The following is a 17,009-nucleotide window of genomic DNA, read 5'->3' as shown; positions in this document are numbered from 1 at the left end:
TTGATAGAGATGAAGCAATTAATCATGACTTCAGCAATTTTAAATTGTTTGTGTCCAATGCTGCTCTATCAGTAGAAACTAATGATGATAATACTTGGTTTATAGATTCTGGTGCATCAATCCATATGTCATGCAAAAGAGATTGGTTTGATACTTATCATGAGATTAATAATGGTGGACACATCTATTTAGGAGATAATATATCACATGAAATTAAAGGATATGGTGATATAAGTGTTATGATGCCTAATGGACAAGAAAAACAAATTCAAAATGTGGTGTATGTTCCAGGATTAAAGAAGAACTTAATTTCAGTCTCTACTATCACAGATCAACATTTAAAAGTTGAATTTGTGAAATCACATTGTTTGGTAAAGGATGTGCAGGACAACTACAAGGCTGTTGCAAAAGGAATGAGAGTTGGAGGCTTATACAAGTTAGATGTAATGAAGAATGGGCATCAAGATTTGGCATCAACAAACATGTCAACTATAGAGCTTTGGCATCAAAGGTATGGACACTTAAATCATAATGACCTAATGTTACTACAAAAGAAATTGATGGTAGAAGGTCTTCCAATTATTAAGGGTGAACACTTTGAATGTGAAGGTTGTGCACTAGGAAAACAACATAGGGAAGAATTTCCTGTGCATGAAAATAGAAGAAAACGTGAAATACTTGAACAAGTGCATACTAATGTATGTGGTCCAATGCAAACTAAGTCACTTGGTGGAGCATATTACTTTCTTATATTTATTGATGACAGCACTAGATACACCTGGGTGTACTTTATAAGAAATAAAAGTGACGTGTTTGAATACTTTAAAGAATTCAAGAGTATGGTTGAAAAGCAAACAAGAAAGGGCATTAAAATTCTTCGATCAGATAAAGGTGGTGAGTACACTTTAGGAGCCTTTTATAAAATATGGCAAACAAAATGGAATTATGCAACAATTTACAGTACCACATACACCTCAACAAAATGGAGTAGCTAAGAGAAGAAATAGAACATTAGTTGAATGTGCTTGTAGTATGTTAAAAAGTAAAGGACTTTCTAATATTTTTTGGGCTGAAGCCATTAATACCGCTGTATATCTTAAAAATAGAAGCCCTACTAAGTATCTTGAGCACAAAACACCATTTGAATCATTTTATGGTTTTAAACCTAAAGCTAGTCATTTAAGGATATTTGGATGCAAGGCCTTTGCTCATATTCCTAAAGAGGATGGGAGAAAGTTAGATGCCAAAGCCATCAAATGTATTTTTATTGGATATTGCACTGATCAAAAAGCATATAAAATGTATGATCCAAGTACTCACAAGGTCTTCGCAAGTAGAGATGTTATATTTCATGAGCATGTAGATAAACAAATAAAAGAAGATGAACATAATATATGGTAGTCTCCTTATGAAAGCTTTAAGGAAGAAGAAGAAGAAGAAGAAGAAGTTGTGGAATCAACTCAAGTTCAAGAACACATGGACATTCCAAAAGACACATCAAGGAATCAAAGTCCACAAAGAAGTGATGAAAGCACTCCATAGAGAAGAAAAGGAGAAGGTACTCCACAAAGTAATGAACCTCTAAGAAGGTAAACACGACAAATTCAAGCCCCCATCAGGTATAAAGATTATGCTTTAATGTCTCAAGTAATGACTATTTTTTAGCCCTTAAATTATGAACAAGCCAAAAATCATAAAGAATGGATGGAAGCTATGAAAGAAGAATATGACTCTATAATGAGAAATGAAACTTGGGAATTAACAGAATTACCTGAAAATAAAGTCCCTATAGGATCAAAATGGTTGTACAAGACAAAATTTAATGCAGATGGTAGTATAGATAAGTATAAGGCAAGATTGGTTTCAAAAGGTTATTCACAAAAAGAAGGTATAGATTATGAAGATACCTTTGCTCCGGTTGCAAAAATGAATACAATCAGAATAATGATAGCATTGACAACTAAATATGATTGGAAGCTACATCAATTAGATGTAAAGTCAGCTTTTCTAAATGGTGACTTAAAAGAAGAAATTTATCTTGTTCAACCAGAAGGATTTGTAAAGAAGGGTCAAGAACATCTTGTATGCAAGTTAAAAAAGGCCTTATATGGACTAAAATAGGCCCCCAGATATTGGTATGAGAAAATCGACAAATTCTTCTTTCAGCAAAGATTTAAAAAAAGTAAAAATGATCCTAATTTGTATGTCAAGACAGATAGAAATGGGGATATAGTATTACTCTCTGTATATGTTGATGATCTAATAATAACAGGGAGTGCTGATAAATTGATTACATATATAAAAATGAAGTTATCACAGGAATTTGAGATGAAGGATCTTGGTGAGATGCACTATTGTCTAGGTCTTGAAGTATGGAGAGATGATGGAAGAACCTTAATCACACAAAGCAAATATACAAATGAAGTACTAAAGAGATTTCATATGAATGGATGTAAAGCAGTGAGTACTCCATTAGAACAAAATATCAAATTAAGAAGTGATGATGGAACAAAAGAGGTGAATGGAACATTGTATCGACAATTAGTGGGAAGTCTAAATTATCTCACTACCACTAGACCAGACATTGCTTATGCAGTAAGCATACTTAGTCAATTCATGGCTAAGCCTCATGAAAGCCATTGGATAGCTGCAAAAAGGGTCCTTCAATATTTAAAGGGAACTATCAATTTTGGTATTGAATATACTAATGCTTGTAATGTTGAATTGACAGGTCATTTTGATTCTGACTGGGCTGGAAATCCACCACTGGATACGTCTTCAATATAGGATCGGGAGCTATATCATGGAGTAGTAAGAAACAAGAAACAGTTTCCTTGTCATCAACTGAAGCAGAATATAAAGCATTATATAGTGGCACTTGTAAAGCTATATGGCTCAGAAGAATACTTGAAGATGTTGGTGAAGGTCAACAAGAACCTACAATGAATAGATGTGATAATCAAAGCACCATCAAACTGGGGAACAATCCTGTATGTCATGCAAGGTCAAAACATATAGACACACAATATCATTTTGTAAGAGAAAAGGTCCAATCAAAAGAAATTTCTCTAATATACTGTAATACAAATGAGAATGTAGCTGACATATTCACTAAGCCTCTTGGAAAGGAAAAATTTGAGTTTTGTAGAAGTAAGTTATGTGTTGTAGAAAATCAAGATTATATTGTAAGCCTAGCTGAGACTTAGACCAGCAGGCATGACAATTAAGAGTATGTTTACAGTGTCTTATATATTGTGCTATAGTATATTTGTCATATGGTTGGAATTAAGGGGGAGTGTTGGAAAACATTAATAATTCCAACCACCAACATTAAATGCAAAGTCTAGCTTCTTCTGGAGAATTCGGCGGAAGTCTCGAGAGCTAGATAGCTTCCTGAAGAAGCCACCGACTCCAAAAACTTCTCCACTGTATATAAAAACCCTCTTTGGCAATCAAATGAGTAAGTGTTTTGTGTTTTGTGTTCAGTATTCTGTTGGGTTATGTGATTAATTTGTCATGAAAGTGCCCCACTATTACACATATAGTAGCATTGTATTGTTAACAATATATTGTAAGATAATGTTATAAGATGAGATGTAGAATATTTGGAGATGGTTGAATTTGTGGATTTTGGGAATATTTTAGAAATAGATGAAAATGAACGAGTTATATATTTTGTTTATTTTTATTTTAAAATATTTTCAAAATCCACAATTGTGATAATGAGAATACCAGCAATTGTTATAATAATGACAGTTGGTTATAGGTAATTTTAGGAGGATTGCGAATTTCAGGAATATCTCAGGATACAATATGGGAAAGATCAATTATTTGAAGTTGTTCATCTAAAATATTCTTAAAATCTACAATCACTTAGTCCTAATATTTTTAAAATCTACAATCGATTAGTCCTAACATTTTTTTATTTTTTTACTCTGATGATTTTTGTGTGAAAGTAGTTTGTTTGAAAGTTGGTGAAAGCAAAAAAAATTATTGTTAGGAATTGACATGGCTCAATCCTAATATAAATAATAGGAAATATGTAGTTTAGCCTTTCATTTCATTGTTGAGCATATGCATGAGTTTGCATTGTAGGATATGATGCAACAACTCCTTAAGGGAGTAGAATATTGTCACAGACACGGCGTGATGCACAGGTTGATTATGTCACTTTTCTTTTGTTCTTTGTTCTTTTTCAATATTTTTCTCAAACTCATAACAAAGTCCATTGTGGAGATTAAAATTTATGACTGTTAAATCTATAACAGCTTGACAATCCTCTACCAAAACACCATCTAAAATGGCTAAAAAACCTTTATGAAACTGAATACTCGCTAGCTCAAAAAATATAAATAACTAGTAATGAGATAAATGTATAATAGCCTAACAATCCTCTACCAAAACACCATCTAAAATCACTGAATTTTTTTTTATGGAAGTGAATATTAGCTAGCTCTAGAAATATAAATAACCAGTAATGAAAAAACCCTGAAATGAGCTTTGTAGTTGAGCTCAAAAGATCAAACAAATTCATATTGCCTTGTAATGAAAACCCTTAACCATGAAATGGGTGAGGGAATTAGTAACCCATAGGCAACCACTCGCTTTACATGATATCTGGTAGGAGTTGAGTTCAAAAGATCAAACAAACCACTCAGTTTCGCTGATAGACTGGAAAAAAAACACTTGGCAAATGGTTGAAGAGGCATAAGTTTAAGAATGTGAATAGACATACCTTTCAAAATCGGGTTTGAATATATGTTTTATAATTTGTTTTAAATATATTTTTCAGTGCTTGAAAAACACTTGGCAAATGGTTGAAGAGGCATAAGTTTAAGAATGTAAACAAACAACACTTGGCAAATGGTTGAAGAGGCATAAGTTTAAGTATGTAAACAGAGATACGTTTTAAAATCAATGCTGGTTTGAATATATATTTTATAATTTTTTTAAATACATTTCTCACTAATGAACATACGTTAGTGGTTATCAACAAGAAGTACAATAATTTTTTAATCATTTTTTGTAAAAAAAATTAATTTAAGTATGCTTTAAAAATGTGATTTAGAGATGCAAGTAAATTAGTGGTGTGAATTCTATCCATTAATATAGTGACAACCACGAGAATATTATGACCCATCCGATCAAAAAAATTAATTAAAAAAATATTAAAATATCCAACTCCAATAAAAGGGACACCTATCACAGGGACACCTATCAGCGTAAATATATCTCAAGTGGTGTCCAATACGATTTGTACAATATTAATATTGACATGTCCGCTGTGGTGCAGATCGAACACTGCCCGATTAGGGAACTGCTTTGCAATTTCACTCTACTACGAAACTACCTTGACGTTGCAAGTTGCACTTTCCTCAGCCGACCATGTCCGGTGAGCTTCACCTGTCACAGTGTACTCACTGTCCGCAATACGGAAAACGCGTTGCCGTCATCGGCAGTACAAAAACGGGTTCGTTCCCTCGATTAAAAGGGCGAAAATAACAGATCGTTTGATGCAATTAAAGGTCAATAGCATCCACCGACATTTTAAATTCGCTGTCACCGACAACCCAACGACAGTATGATTTTCTCATCGGAATCCTTCCCTGCTTTCGAAGGCAATGTCGCCGTCTCCACTGTGCTGTAAGGAGCTACGCTGTTCAATCTGAGCTCCACCAAAAAAACCATCGCTTCAATACACATTTGCGTATTCAATCATCTCAATTTAAACTAAAAATAATCGATAGATGATCTATTCGATTCATTTCCTATTCAATCATCTAAATACACAGACAATAAATTGTAGATGATGCTAGAGTTTGATTACCTCTCCTTTCGCTTTTGGAGGAAGCGTTGCAGAGACAATTTCTTCACTATTTCCAAGCCTGCATGCGGAACAAGAAACCATGTTAAAACAATTTTATACCTAAAAAAACCTTCATTTACCCTTTCACATTCTATCTATCCAACCCCTATGCAAAATAACATATGTGCGATACGCGTCTTACCTGCCGCCACTTTTTGAGGTTGATTTTCATTGACAGCGTTCCATGCAGATTTGGAAGGCTGCTGTCCCGATATTTCTTCAATTTTGCCGGTCGTAATCTTAGAGGTTCTTATGTTGCTCGAGCTATTGGCGCTGGCGAGCTTCATAATGTCTTCAACCTGCCAAGAAAATTGCAAAGTACTCCGTCAAAAATAAAATAAACTAAAAAGGATGAGCGATTCATGTGGTTTTCTCAAAATATACACCATTTTTCTTCATGCGTTATATGTGTTGCTGGGATAAAAATAAGACCTTCTGAGCAGACATATCGTAAACATTCACCACTCCGTTATAGAAAATAGTGAATTGAGATGTGGAATATAGTTTCTCCGGCACTTCTGCTACAACGAACCGGCTGAAAATAGTGCCATAAATATATAGTTAGCCTTCTGAACGTTTAAATCGCTTTCAATTGAAAGAATTCCCTTAAAAATAATTCAAATGGCAAGTATCTGGACAAGAAAATACCTGGAATTCGGATTAGTGAGGCCGATTTCCGAAGGCAAGGTTATATTTGATTCTGTAACTCTTGTGTTTGAACCGAAACCGGTGCTTAATGGAAACAATTCCATAATTTCAACCTTCTTGTCCTCTGATTGTTTGTTCGATGAAAGCAATTTTTGCATAATCTCAGGTTTTACCAGCGACAGATGTTGCATGACTGTTCCATTCATGAAAAATAGATACAATATCAGCAAAATCATTCCTTCAAAACCCAAATGGAAACAAATTTATTGAGAGAAGGCATATTGCACTGATCGATCTGAAAACATAACGGCAAGAAAGATTCAGAGTGTTTGCAAAAGAAAGCATACATCTTTGCTTGGCTTGGTGTTTTCCAGGACCGAATTCCAAACTATTACTGTCCTTCATTACAGTTCCGTTTGCTTCAGAGGCGTTCTGAACGCGTAGATACTCGAAGGCCACAGATGCACCTGCCGACATAGCCTGCAAACTCAAATATTGTTCCGATAAATCACCAAATTTTTACCGCAATCTACCCTTTTCCCGAAGCTATACTTCTTCAGGAGATCTATCGAACTGCCGAATAAATATAAACCATAAGAATTCAGGGGCATGACAAAGCCTGATAAACACGCACGTGGAAGTATTATTGCTTTAATGAATGGAAATGGATTGCAACTTCGGCAGCACCTCCGGCACCGGCGTCCCTTTAGCGTGACCATGTGAACCACGTGCTCCTGCTTTCTGTCAGACCAAACTGCAAAGTGTCATATCTGGAGCCAGTGCGTCACTCGCATAATCGCATTATGCATATTCACCAAATTTTCCACGGATTTGACGTGATGAATCCTTTTGCGTCCTTTTCAGCACGGGAAAAACATGAAATGAATTGTGGGTTGCTTATTGTTAGACCAGATCAGCTTTGATTTAATTTTGAGTTGATTATAGAGTATTCAAAGTATTCAAAGCCATATTGAATATTTGAACAAATATTTAAATAGGTGAACACAGAAAAGTTGTAATGATATTTTCATAGTATTTATAAGGTTTTAATAAATTCAAATAATTTAATTAAATATTAAATTGTTATTCATGTAATTGTAAGAAAAATATGGAAAAATACCATGAATCCGTGATGGGTTAGCATCCAAACTCTTCAAGATAACATTTGAAGCATGAGAACCTAAAAAGATAGTGTTTTCTAGTGAGGAGAATGTGGTGATAATTTCTTAATCAAAAAAAATTTAAAAGTTTTCTGATTTATTTTCTGATTTAGTTTGTTTATAATGTGATAGGGATTCATTGAAATCACAAATTTGACTATTGAACTTTTTACAATTGTGAAGATTTTCGAGATTACTAAATTCACATATACAATAAAAAAATCAACTTAAATAATATAATCAAGATTTAACTACAATTTTTTTATCCAATTCTTACAAAATTTTTTTGTAGAAACACCAAAATATTACACTTCAAAATTATTATTAAATGCATCATCTTTATTAAATTCATCATCTTTAAGTAATCCAACATAATTTAATAATAAAAATAAATAAATGATGCATTTGCGTCCAGCCGTAAGTATTCAATATTAAGATTGTTGTTTTTCCTTCCTCTTCTTTAAATACGGTCCTCGTTCCGAGAGTTTAATGGATATGTAATTTTTGGTATATTATGTTAATGTTTATTATTTTTATGTTATTATATGTATTTATTTTTAATATAATTTATAAAATTTTAATTTAATTATTGATGATTATTAAATGGTAGGTAGAGATTTAATTTTTATGGAATATTTTAAAATATCTATATATATATAGCAATATTTGCAAATTAAAGATTGAGATTTATTTGCAAAGTAATTATGTTTTTTTAGTTATTTAAATTTAAATTAATTAATTAAAAGAATTGTCAAATGAAATGAGTTATAATTTTTGGGCATATGACATTGATAATTCATAGTATTATGACATAATCTATTTACACATCAAGAATTTCTATGGTGAAATAGATTGTACTAAATATGCATGGTTAGAAGAGAACCAAGTGTTTGTTGGAAGGAAAAAATTGCATTTGAGCAGAAAAGCCCATAGTGAAGGTGCATGATGTAATTTAATTTTCATAGCATAAAGTTGTATGATTTGTTTTGGTTTGTTAGGTAATGTGAGTTTTGAGATGACTGCTATATTTAATATATGGTCTGCTTAGTTTTGACCTCGGGGCTTCTAAGTTGTCATGTAGTCAAAATTATATGTGATCCACACCAACTTTTAGCATGATTTGATTTTTGCCCATGAAAAATTCCAACAAGTGACCCTTTCACCACGGAATGCCTTCACAAAACACCCTACACATCTAAGCCATCACCTCCTCAAAATCATCTAGGGATGACACTTTGCCTCGACCACACCAACCATTAGCATAGCAAAATTTTTCCCATAAAATTTCGAACAAGTAAACTTTTTATCACAAAACGCCTTAACAAAACACCCTATCACCTTTTATTATACGCTTAATAAACTTAAAATCTTATAATATTTTTATAAATACATATCCACCATGTTAACCGATTTATTAATCTATTTAAATTTTAAAATAATTCACAAACTTACAAAGAATTAATACCCACTGTGACTCCCATCTATGTTTTATTTAACCATCATTTATAGCGTAATAGAAAAATATTTAAAAAAGGGATAATGCCTAAAGTTATAAATAATATTTTACGGCATAGTATCTAATACTCTCTGTGATGAATTTTCAATTATTGAATTTAAAGGTGCTTTAAATTCCATGATGTAAAATCTATCATAGAATACGTTAAGTTGTTTAACTTAATATTTTTGAATACTCTCTGTGATGAATTTTCAATTATTGAATTTAAAGTTGCCTTAAATTCCATGATATAAAATCTATCATAGAATACGTTAAGTTTTTTTATTTTAATATTTGTTTATCACGGATAACAAACAGCAATAAAATTAACATACACAAGTATCGAAGTACATTATATTTTCTCGAACCAATATTAATCTGTATATCGCATCATTTGGCAAAAATAATTTATTTAAAAATTAATAATTTAAACATAATATAAAGAAAATATTAATTTTCATGTCGTAAATTAATAATTAATTTATTATGGCTTATAGTTTGTAAAATATATGGTGATGGGTATCTTATCAAGTCACTCTATGATGTGAAAGTTATTGGTTTGAAATTTTATGAGAAAAAATTTAGTACTAGTGTGGCCTAAATCAAATCTGATACTAAAATGATTCTCATGACTTAAATACTCCTAAGTAGTAATTTTTCAAACCAAAAATTAAACTTATAATAATTTAAAAAAAAAACAAAACAGCTTAACAAACCAAAAAAATAATTAATTTATTACTATATGATACTTCTCACCTTATAATGTAAAATTAAATACAATAAAAATAACAATAATTATATTTATTTTCAAACGTATAATAATTAACTTATTATTGTAGGATACTTCTCACACTATATTTATAATAAAAATAAAAATAACAAATAACAAATATATATATATATATATATATTCAGATGTATTTATGATGTGGTAAAGATGGAATGTTACCCAATTAACAAATCACTCCACTTTAATCCTAACTTGGCATGAAGATACCTTGCTATTTCAAGTTGCACTTTCTTTTGCCCCCGTCACAATATAATCTAGTCATCCGAATCTTTCGCTGATTTCCAACGCCATGTCACCGTCTACATCGTGATCTAACTAGAATTAAACAAATTGAAATATTTTCAATGAATCATATTAAATATCTCAATATCTTTAAATAATATTCAAAATTATTAATTATATATTCATTACAGATAGAAAGTCATTAAAAGACATCAAACACTAAACTAATTTGAAAACTTATAAAGAAATAAAATTACATTCCGTTAAATAATATATCTTATTATAATTAAAAAATATTCTATAATAATAAACTAATAATTTTTATTTTGAAATTTATATAAATAAATTACATATATATAATTTAAATATTTAAAATTTATTTTTACTATGTAATAATAATAATATTTTAAAAAAAATATAAGTAATTTAAAACTGTAATTATATAAAAAAAACTAATAATACATTTTTGTTATAGTTAAAAAAATAGCACTGAATTTTACTTTAAAAGTAATTTCAGTGATTCATTATTTATTTTAAACAGTCATTGTATGAAAACATTTGTTTAACCTATGAAAACATTTTTTTAATGAATAAAATTAGAAGTATTTTCATTTAAAAATTTTAGGATTGGTTATTTTTTAGTAATTAAATGTTTTTTTTTTTTTTTTTAATATATTGGTTGAAGTTTTATATTAAATTATTTTTTTAATTTGTACACATAAGTGGGTCAAATTCTATCTTTATCTTCTTCTTTTTTTTTAAACTATGAAACATATGGAAGGAGAGGATCAATCACATTTTTAATAACTAATCATCAGATAATGATGTAATATGGGAAAAATAATTGTCTATCTTATATTTTTTCTTTTTAAACTATGAAACATATGGAAGGAGAGGATCAACCACATCTTTAATAACTAATCATTAGAAAAGGATGTAATTTGGGAAAAATAATTATAGTGTTCGTGAAATAGTAATACACCACTCTTGGTCATTATTAGATTATGAATTTGAAAGTTTGGATGCCACAATTTTGCATAATATCTAATTATTTATATCTCCTTCTATCAATCATTTTCCTCCAAGAAGCCCATATTCTAGCCCTTTAGCCTTTTGGAGCCATCCCGCCCTTGGATTCCTTAAACTTAATTTTAACAGAGAATTAAAAGGAAATGTAGGTTTTGTTGGTCTTTGGAGGAATCTTCTGTGACAACTATGGGAAACAAGTGAGGAATATTCCGTGACAACTATGGGAAATAAGTGTTTCTATCTGTAGTTTGTACCGGATATTCAAGTAAAAATAAAATTGAATTTGTAGCTCTAGAGATTGGCCATATTATTGCATTATTGCAAGGCTTCTCTAGGATGATTATGGAGGGTGATTTTCTATTGGTCATCTTAAGAGTAAGGAAATTGATCCAGAAAAAAATTGCCACAGTTTAAGATTGGAAAAATATATCACATACTAACCATCTAATCCATATGATTCCACTCAGTATTCCCTCTCACATGGGAGAATAGGACATGGGAGAACAGGAAATAAGGTAATGAACTTTGTGGCCAACTCGGAATGCAGTGACATTAGCCTTCATCTTTCAGCAAGGTGGAACTATCACTTATTGAAGGAGGAGAGACCTGAACTTATTAAAATTTAAAAAAAAAAAGAAGAGACCGTATCGGATGTGAAAGAACATGAAGGAATAGCAAGCATTGAAGAGAAACCACGCAAAAAACTAAATCTTGTACCTTCAATTAATCCATCCATTTATGACACTATTATTACTTTCATGTCATCTTGATGATTTTAGTTAAACTTATAATTTTTCTACTTCACTTGGAATTTACCAATACTGCGGCATAATGAAGTTGTGGTTAATAGATTTTATATATATGTGGTTAGTATATGGATGTTTGGGATAAAAGGTATTAAATTTTGTCATAGATCTGGTTTCAATATGGTAGAACAACGTAAAATGATATTGATATTATGTAATTTGGTATTAGTTTAGTAAAAAAACATATTTACTATAATATATATATATATATATATATATATATATATATATATATACATATATATATATTTTCTTCCAAAATGGGATGATACAATTTTTGGCCAAATCATGAATTGTTTAAAATGTATTTTTGAATGGATTCAATTGAAACTTAAAATTAGATTACACAATTGAAACTTAAGATTCTAAAATCTCAGCCAAAATTGAAAAAAGAAACCCCAAAAATTTTTTAACAATTAAATTATTAATTTTATTTTTTTATATAATATCATAACATTTTTCTCCATACTTAAGTCAGTAACATATTTTCAACGTGAAATAATAACCAAAAGTTAAAAAAATATATATATCTCATTAAAATTTAGATATGTGCAAATTACATAACTAATACTTAAAATTACAAAATTTCAACCAGATTTGAAAAAAAAAATCGATAGAGAAAGCAAAATATTCTAACAATTAAAAAAACTACATCTTTTTAACGTAATTTCATAACAATTTTAGCCACTTAAATTCAATGACATGCTTTTAGCATAAAGTAATAACCAAAAGTTTAAAAAAGATACCCACTTAATTTTCCACATCCTTTGTTTTTATACGTGTGCAGCTCTTTTTGTCCTTATTCTTCTCAATAGATCCATCTTCTTTTCCTGTTTTTAGCAGGGTGATCATTCTCAAATAATTAGATTCATTTATTTAGATATGGTTGGCTGGTTGGCTTGCTTAATCTTTTTGAGAATTCACATGAGATTCAGTTTCTTTTTTCAAGTTTATCGTTTTTGAGAATTCACATGAGATTCATTTTCCTTTTTTAGTCCCTGCCATCTGGCATCCGGCAGGGACTATTGTAATCGTTTCATGTGGACTTAGCATTAGTTCGGTGGTGCTTTCCCTGTCTGTTATGCGCTTATAACAAAGTTCTGTGAGGTGTTATGTGCGGTGTTATGTGCAAATAACCAAGGTGGGATTCGGCTTTAACCTTTTCCATCTTATTTGGCCTCTTCCCGAGGCGGAAGAGGCCCGAACATAGGTTAAGTTGCAAATTGTGGCCAGTTTCATTATCCCTGACCGTCAACCGTTAGCGTTAATGCTAGCATTAATTCGCTATTTGGTAAACAGGTTTCGTTATTTGGTAAGGTATATGCTAAGGTTGCATGTTGTCCAGGTGTTGTTGCAGGGTATTAACAGCTGCATCGCTGTTCAAGGTTTTGGTTCAGAAAGAGCGGCTCGACAATGCGAGCTCAGCAGTGGAAATAGTGAAGAAACCTGTGGATCGGCTCTGTTTGCAGCGGTGACGATTACAGAGCGCGGGCGGCTCTGTGAGGGCGCGGGAGCAGCTTTCTCCAGAATGTGCTTGAGGTGCTGTATTAGCGCTGCATCTGCAAATTAAGCATTGTTACTGATATGCATGATTCAGAATGATTCATGCCATTGCTGTTTTGAAAAACTGGCATTTCTCTTTTCAGTTTACTATTAGGGTTTTATAGCGGTGACGATTACAGAGCGCGGGCGGCTCTGTGAGGGCGCGGGAGCAGCTTTCTCCAGAATGTGCTTGAGGTGCTGTATTAGTGCTGCATCTGCAAATTAAGCATTGTTACTGATATGCATGATTCAGAATGATTCATGCCATTGCTGTTTTGAAAAACTGGCATTTCTCTTTTCAGTTTACTATTAGGGTTTTATTTTGTGAAACTGTTAGTTCTATTTTCAGGTTTCTATTGCGTTTCTATTTTGCAATATTGTTTAAGCAGATGATATTGGAATCTGCAGGGTGGTTCTTGGCAGTGTGAGTGACTATTGCGTTCACCATGCACAGTGCCCTGTTGTTGTGGTGAAGCCCAAGAAAGAACAGGCTCATTGATTTTTATTACCTCGTGCCACCTTTGTGCTTTGATTCATCTTATACTTGTTGGTCTTTATGCCTGATATGAAGCAGCAGATACTACATCTAATTGAAATATTCTAAAACATAAATATGGACTGAGAATTTCAATAATCACTCAGGATATCTGTTAGTGATTTTCATTATTCTATTTGAACATCAAAATATACTCTATTTTTATGTACGATATATATATACTGTTGTTACATGATTTGATATTTCATTTGAATCATGCTCCCTTTGCATCTTATTGTGTGGCATCATATTTATCTCTAACAGACATTCTAATTCACTGTGATTATTTAGGTAATGACAATTCACAAGCAGGGAGATTTATATGGGTTGGAGTTTTGACGAGACGAACTAGCTGTTCCATCCGTGGCCGCTTTATCCTCTGCGGGAGTCAAATTCGTTGCTACGGACGGCGACCTCACCACAATACTTTGATGAGAAGACTGCCTAATCTTGAGAAATCTGGTGGCATTTGAATCTTCTGCGGCTCCGGGTGCGCTGGTTTTCACACGATACACCGATTTCATAAACGGGATGATCGACAGCGAAGAAGATGTTAGATTGCTGAAAGAGAGTTTCTGAATGAACGTGTATTCGGGTCGTGGAAATTCCTTTCTCTGGTAGCTGCAGCGATACTTTGGCGGTGATACGGAATGTTTTACTTTACGTTGCTAACATGTGGCCACGTTTCTTTGCGCATGCAACATTTGGGAGCCTGTCGTATTCATTTTTCTAACCGGCATATTCACTTTACTAATAATTTTAATGAACTTCAATTTATGTTTAAATATAATAACAACTACTTTGGTGAGACAGTTTCAAGGAATGCCCTTAGCTGGACAACCTTAGCTCGACAACATTCCTTCTTGCCTGTTGTTGGAGCCTCCACCAGAACCACTATACCAGGGTAATATGATTGTCAATGCTGATGTTAAGTTGTGATTTTAGTTTAAGGTTTGTAAATATATTATCTTACTCTCTGTATGGTTCATGCAGAATGCCAATTATCTTTAGCTTCATTGTGGATTGACAAATCTGTGGGCATTTTTGGTTTTGAAGGGCTGTTGCCAGTGTTTCTGAAAAGCCAGCAGGCGCACAGCTGACAATTTTCTATTCTGGCTCAGTAAATGTTTATGATGATGTTCCTGCAGACAAGGTATGCCCAAATAAGGTTACATGAACACTTGCTTGTGTGCGATTAAAATGCTGAGGCGTTTCATATGTTACGGATCCTAAGAAACTGAGCAGATCATTGTTTATAGCTTATGTATAACGAATTTGACCTCCTATCAGCCGCGTCTTTTTCCATGCAATATGGAAGGTTTATTGTACTTTTGTCAAAAAACAGAGAACTGTAAAGGATGCCAGTTTTCATTTTAGCTGAAAGCTATTTTTATAAAATTTCTTAGCAGTAGCATCACTTGGTGCAAGTGTGGCATAACTGAACTTATATAGTAGGTACTAATTGATGCAGTTACATAGGTAGCACAGTAGTGTATCCAAGCACACGATTTCAATAGTGATGGGCCTGGTTTTGATTAGCTCCCTCCAACCAGTATCTGGCATTCTTGACAACCTTGCTGCTAGAACACATGTTGCTATCCATGTAAAATGCAAGTTGATAAACTGAACATTTTCTTGATGGTTAGTCGTTGTCTTTATCATTAATTGAAAATGGATTGGATTGAGAATTTCACCTCTCCTTGAGGTGGACTGTGTGCAAAAATATTAGGAGCTCAAATAGCCTTGAAAATTATAGCATATGAATAAAACTTAGCATTCTTGTTTAAGTCTCTTTTTAGTTTTTGGTGACAGTAATCACTGTGATACCACATTTCCCAGGTCATCCCAGTTTCCTTCCTTCTATCTCCCAAATAGTGGAAGATAAAGAGTAAGAGTGGTTAGAGGTTTGTGCAACTCTAAGGCTGAGGATGCTGATCCCAGTTCTGGTTGGAGCCATATATATTCCTACAAGGCCTTGGATTTGTCATCATGATTATTCTCTCATTGTTTTATGCCATTGACTATATATTGATATGTGTTTTCCTCTACTTTGTAGTGCGTAATAGACTGGAGACTTGATGGGGAATGTCTCCTCGCTGAGGATGCTGATCCCAGTTCTGGTTGGAGCCATATATATTCCTACAAGGCCTTGGATTTGTCATCATGATTATGCTCTCATTGTTTTATGCCATTGACTATATATTGATATGTGTTTTCCTCTACTTTGTAGTGTGTAATAGACTGGAGACTTGATGGGGAATGTCTCCTCTCTTGCTCCCATGCCACTTGTAAAACGCTTTTCAAATTTTTCCACTTAATGAATATAATTTTAGTATACAATTTGAGTTTGAAATAAAATCAGTCTACGTATTTGCTGCTTCCGGAAGCTATTTGGTGCTTTCTTCCGCATTTAGTCACCAGGGATGCCTTCTCTGAGTCAGCATATATATTAGAATGTCTCTATTTCAGCTTTCTGTGATGAAATGAAAAAGAGATTTGGAACCATTAGTTGGATGTAACTTTAATGCAAACACTGTGATAATATTATTTGATTCCTGTTGTATTGATGTGAAACAGAGTATGCATATTTAATTTTTGTGGTTGCCTAATTTACAAAACTTGCATATTCAACTTCTGTTGTTTGATTCACAGAGCTTGTACATTCACTCACTCTTTTGAGACAGTGATCTTAATTCATACTCGTGTCTTTTGGTAAACATTGACTATTGCATGAAGGAAAGTTAATCTCTAAAACCATACATTTATGAAGATTCCTTCAACAAAATGCCTACACAATCAATCGTTAACTTTATGATGCTTTCAATTTACACAAGCAGGGGCTCTTAACCTTTTGCTTCGTGCGCACCCTGGCATTGGAGTTTCTGGGCTAAAGCTGGGGGTTTTCCATGAGCTAGA

At 32.5% G+C, this 17,009-nt stretch overlaps 2 protein-coding genes across 3 annotated transcripts; one reads left to right on the top strand and one right to left on the bottom strand.

Annotated features, from left to right (window-relative positions):
* Window positions 1-5,157: 5,157 nt before the first annotated feature.
* Window positions 5,158-7,051, bottom strand: LOC149203078 (protein TIFY 9-like). Its single transcript, XM_089400101.1, has 6 exons — window positions 6,862-7,051; window positions 6,515-6,707; window positions 6,299-6,401; window positions 6,009-6,165; window positions 5,828-5,885; window positions 5,158-5,665 (listed from the first exon to the last, which is right to left on the bottom strand). The coding sequence occupies exons 1-6, from the start codon at window positions 6,989-6,991 to the stop codon at window positions 5,560-5,562; spliced, it is 747 nt and encodes a 248-aa protein (XP_089256227.1). The 5' UTR covers window positions 6,992-7,051; the 3' UTR covers window positions 5,158-5,559.
* Window positions 7,052-13,094: 6,043 nt separating this feature from the next.
* Window positions 13,095-16,487, top strand: LOC149203077 (uncharacterized). Of its 2 annotated transcripts, XM_089400099.1 has the most exons (6): window positions 13,123-13,555; window positions 13,663-13,753; window positions 13,967-14,027; window positions 14,385-14,997; window positions 15,150-15,246; window positions 16,150-16,487. In XM_089400099.1, exons 4-6 carry the CDS (start codon window positions 14,744-14,746, stop codon window positions 16,258-16,260), a joined length of 462 nt encoding a protein of 153 aa, XP_089256225.1. In that variant the 5' UTR covers window positions 13,123-13,555; window positions 13,663-13,753; window positions 13,967-14,027; window positions 14,385-14,743; the 3' UTR covers window positions 16,261-16,487. The 2 variants fall into 2 exon arrangements, with proteins under 2 accessions (XP_089256226.1, XP_089256225.1); XM_089400100.1 differs by lacking the exons at window positions 14,385-14,997; window positions 15,150-15,246; window positions 16,150-16,487 and having other exon boundaries at window positions 13,095-13,555; window positions 13,967-14,301.
* Window positions 16,488-17,009: the final 522 nt, after the last annotated feature.

This window comes from Pinus tabuliformis, chromosome 2_1, assembly GCF_031772625.1.
Source record: "Pinus tabuliformis cultivar Carrire ecotype Pingquan chromosome 2_1, CPIR1, whole genome shotgun sequence".
Classification (NCBI taxonomy): Eukaryota; Viridiplantae; Streptophyta; class Pinopsida; order Pinales; family Pinaceae; genus Pinus; species Pinus tabuliformis.
Note: the sequence above shows the minus strand (reverse complement) of the source record. Positions and strands in the feature narration are given on the sequence as shown.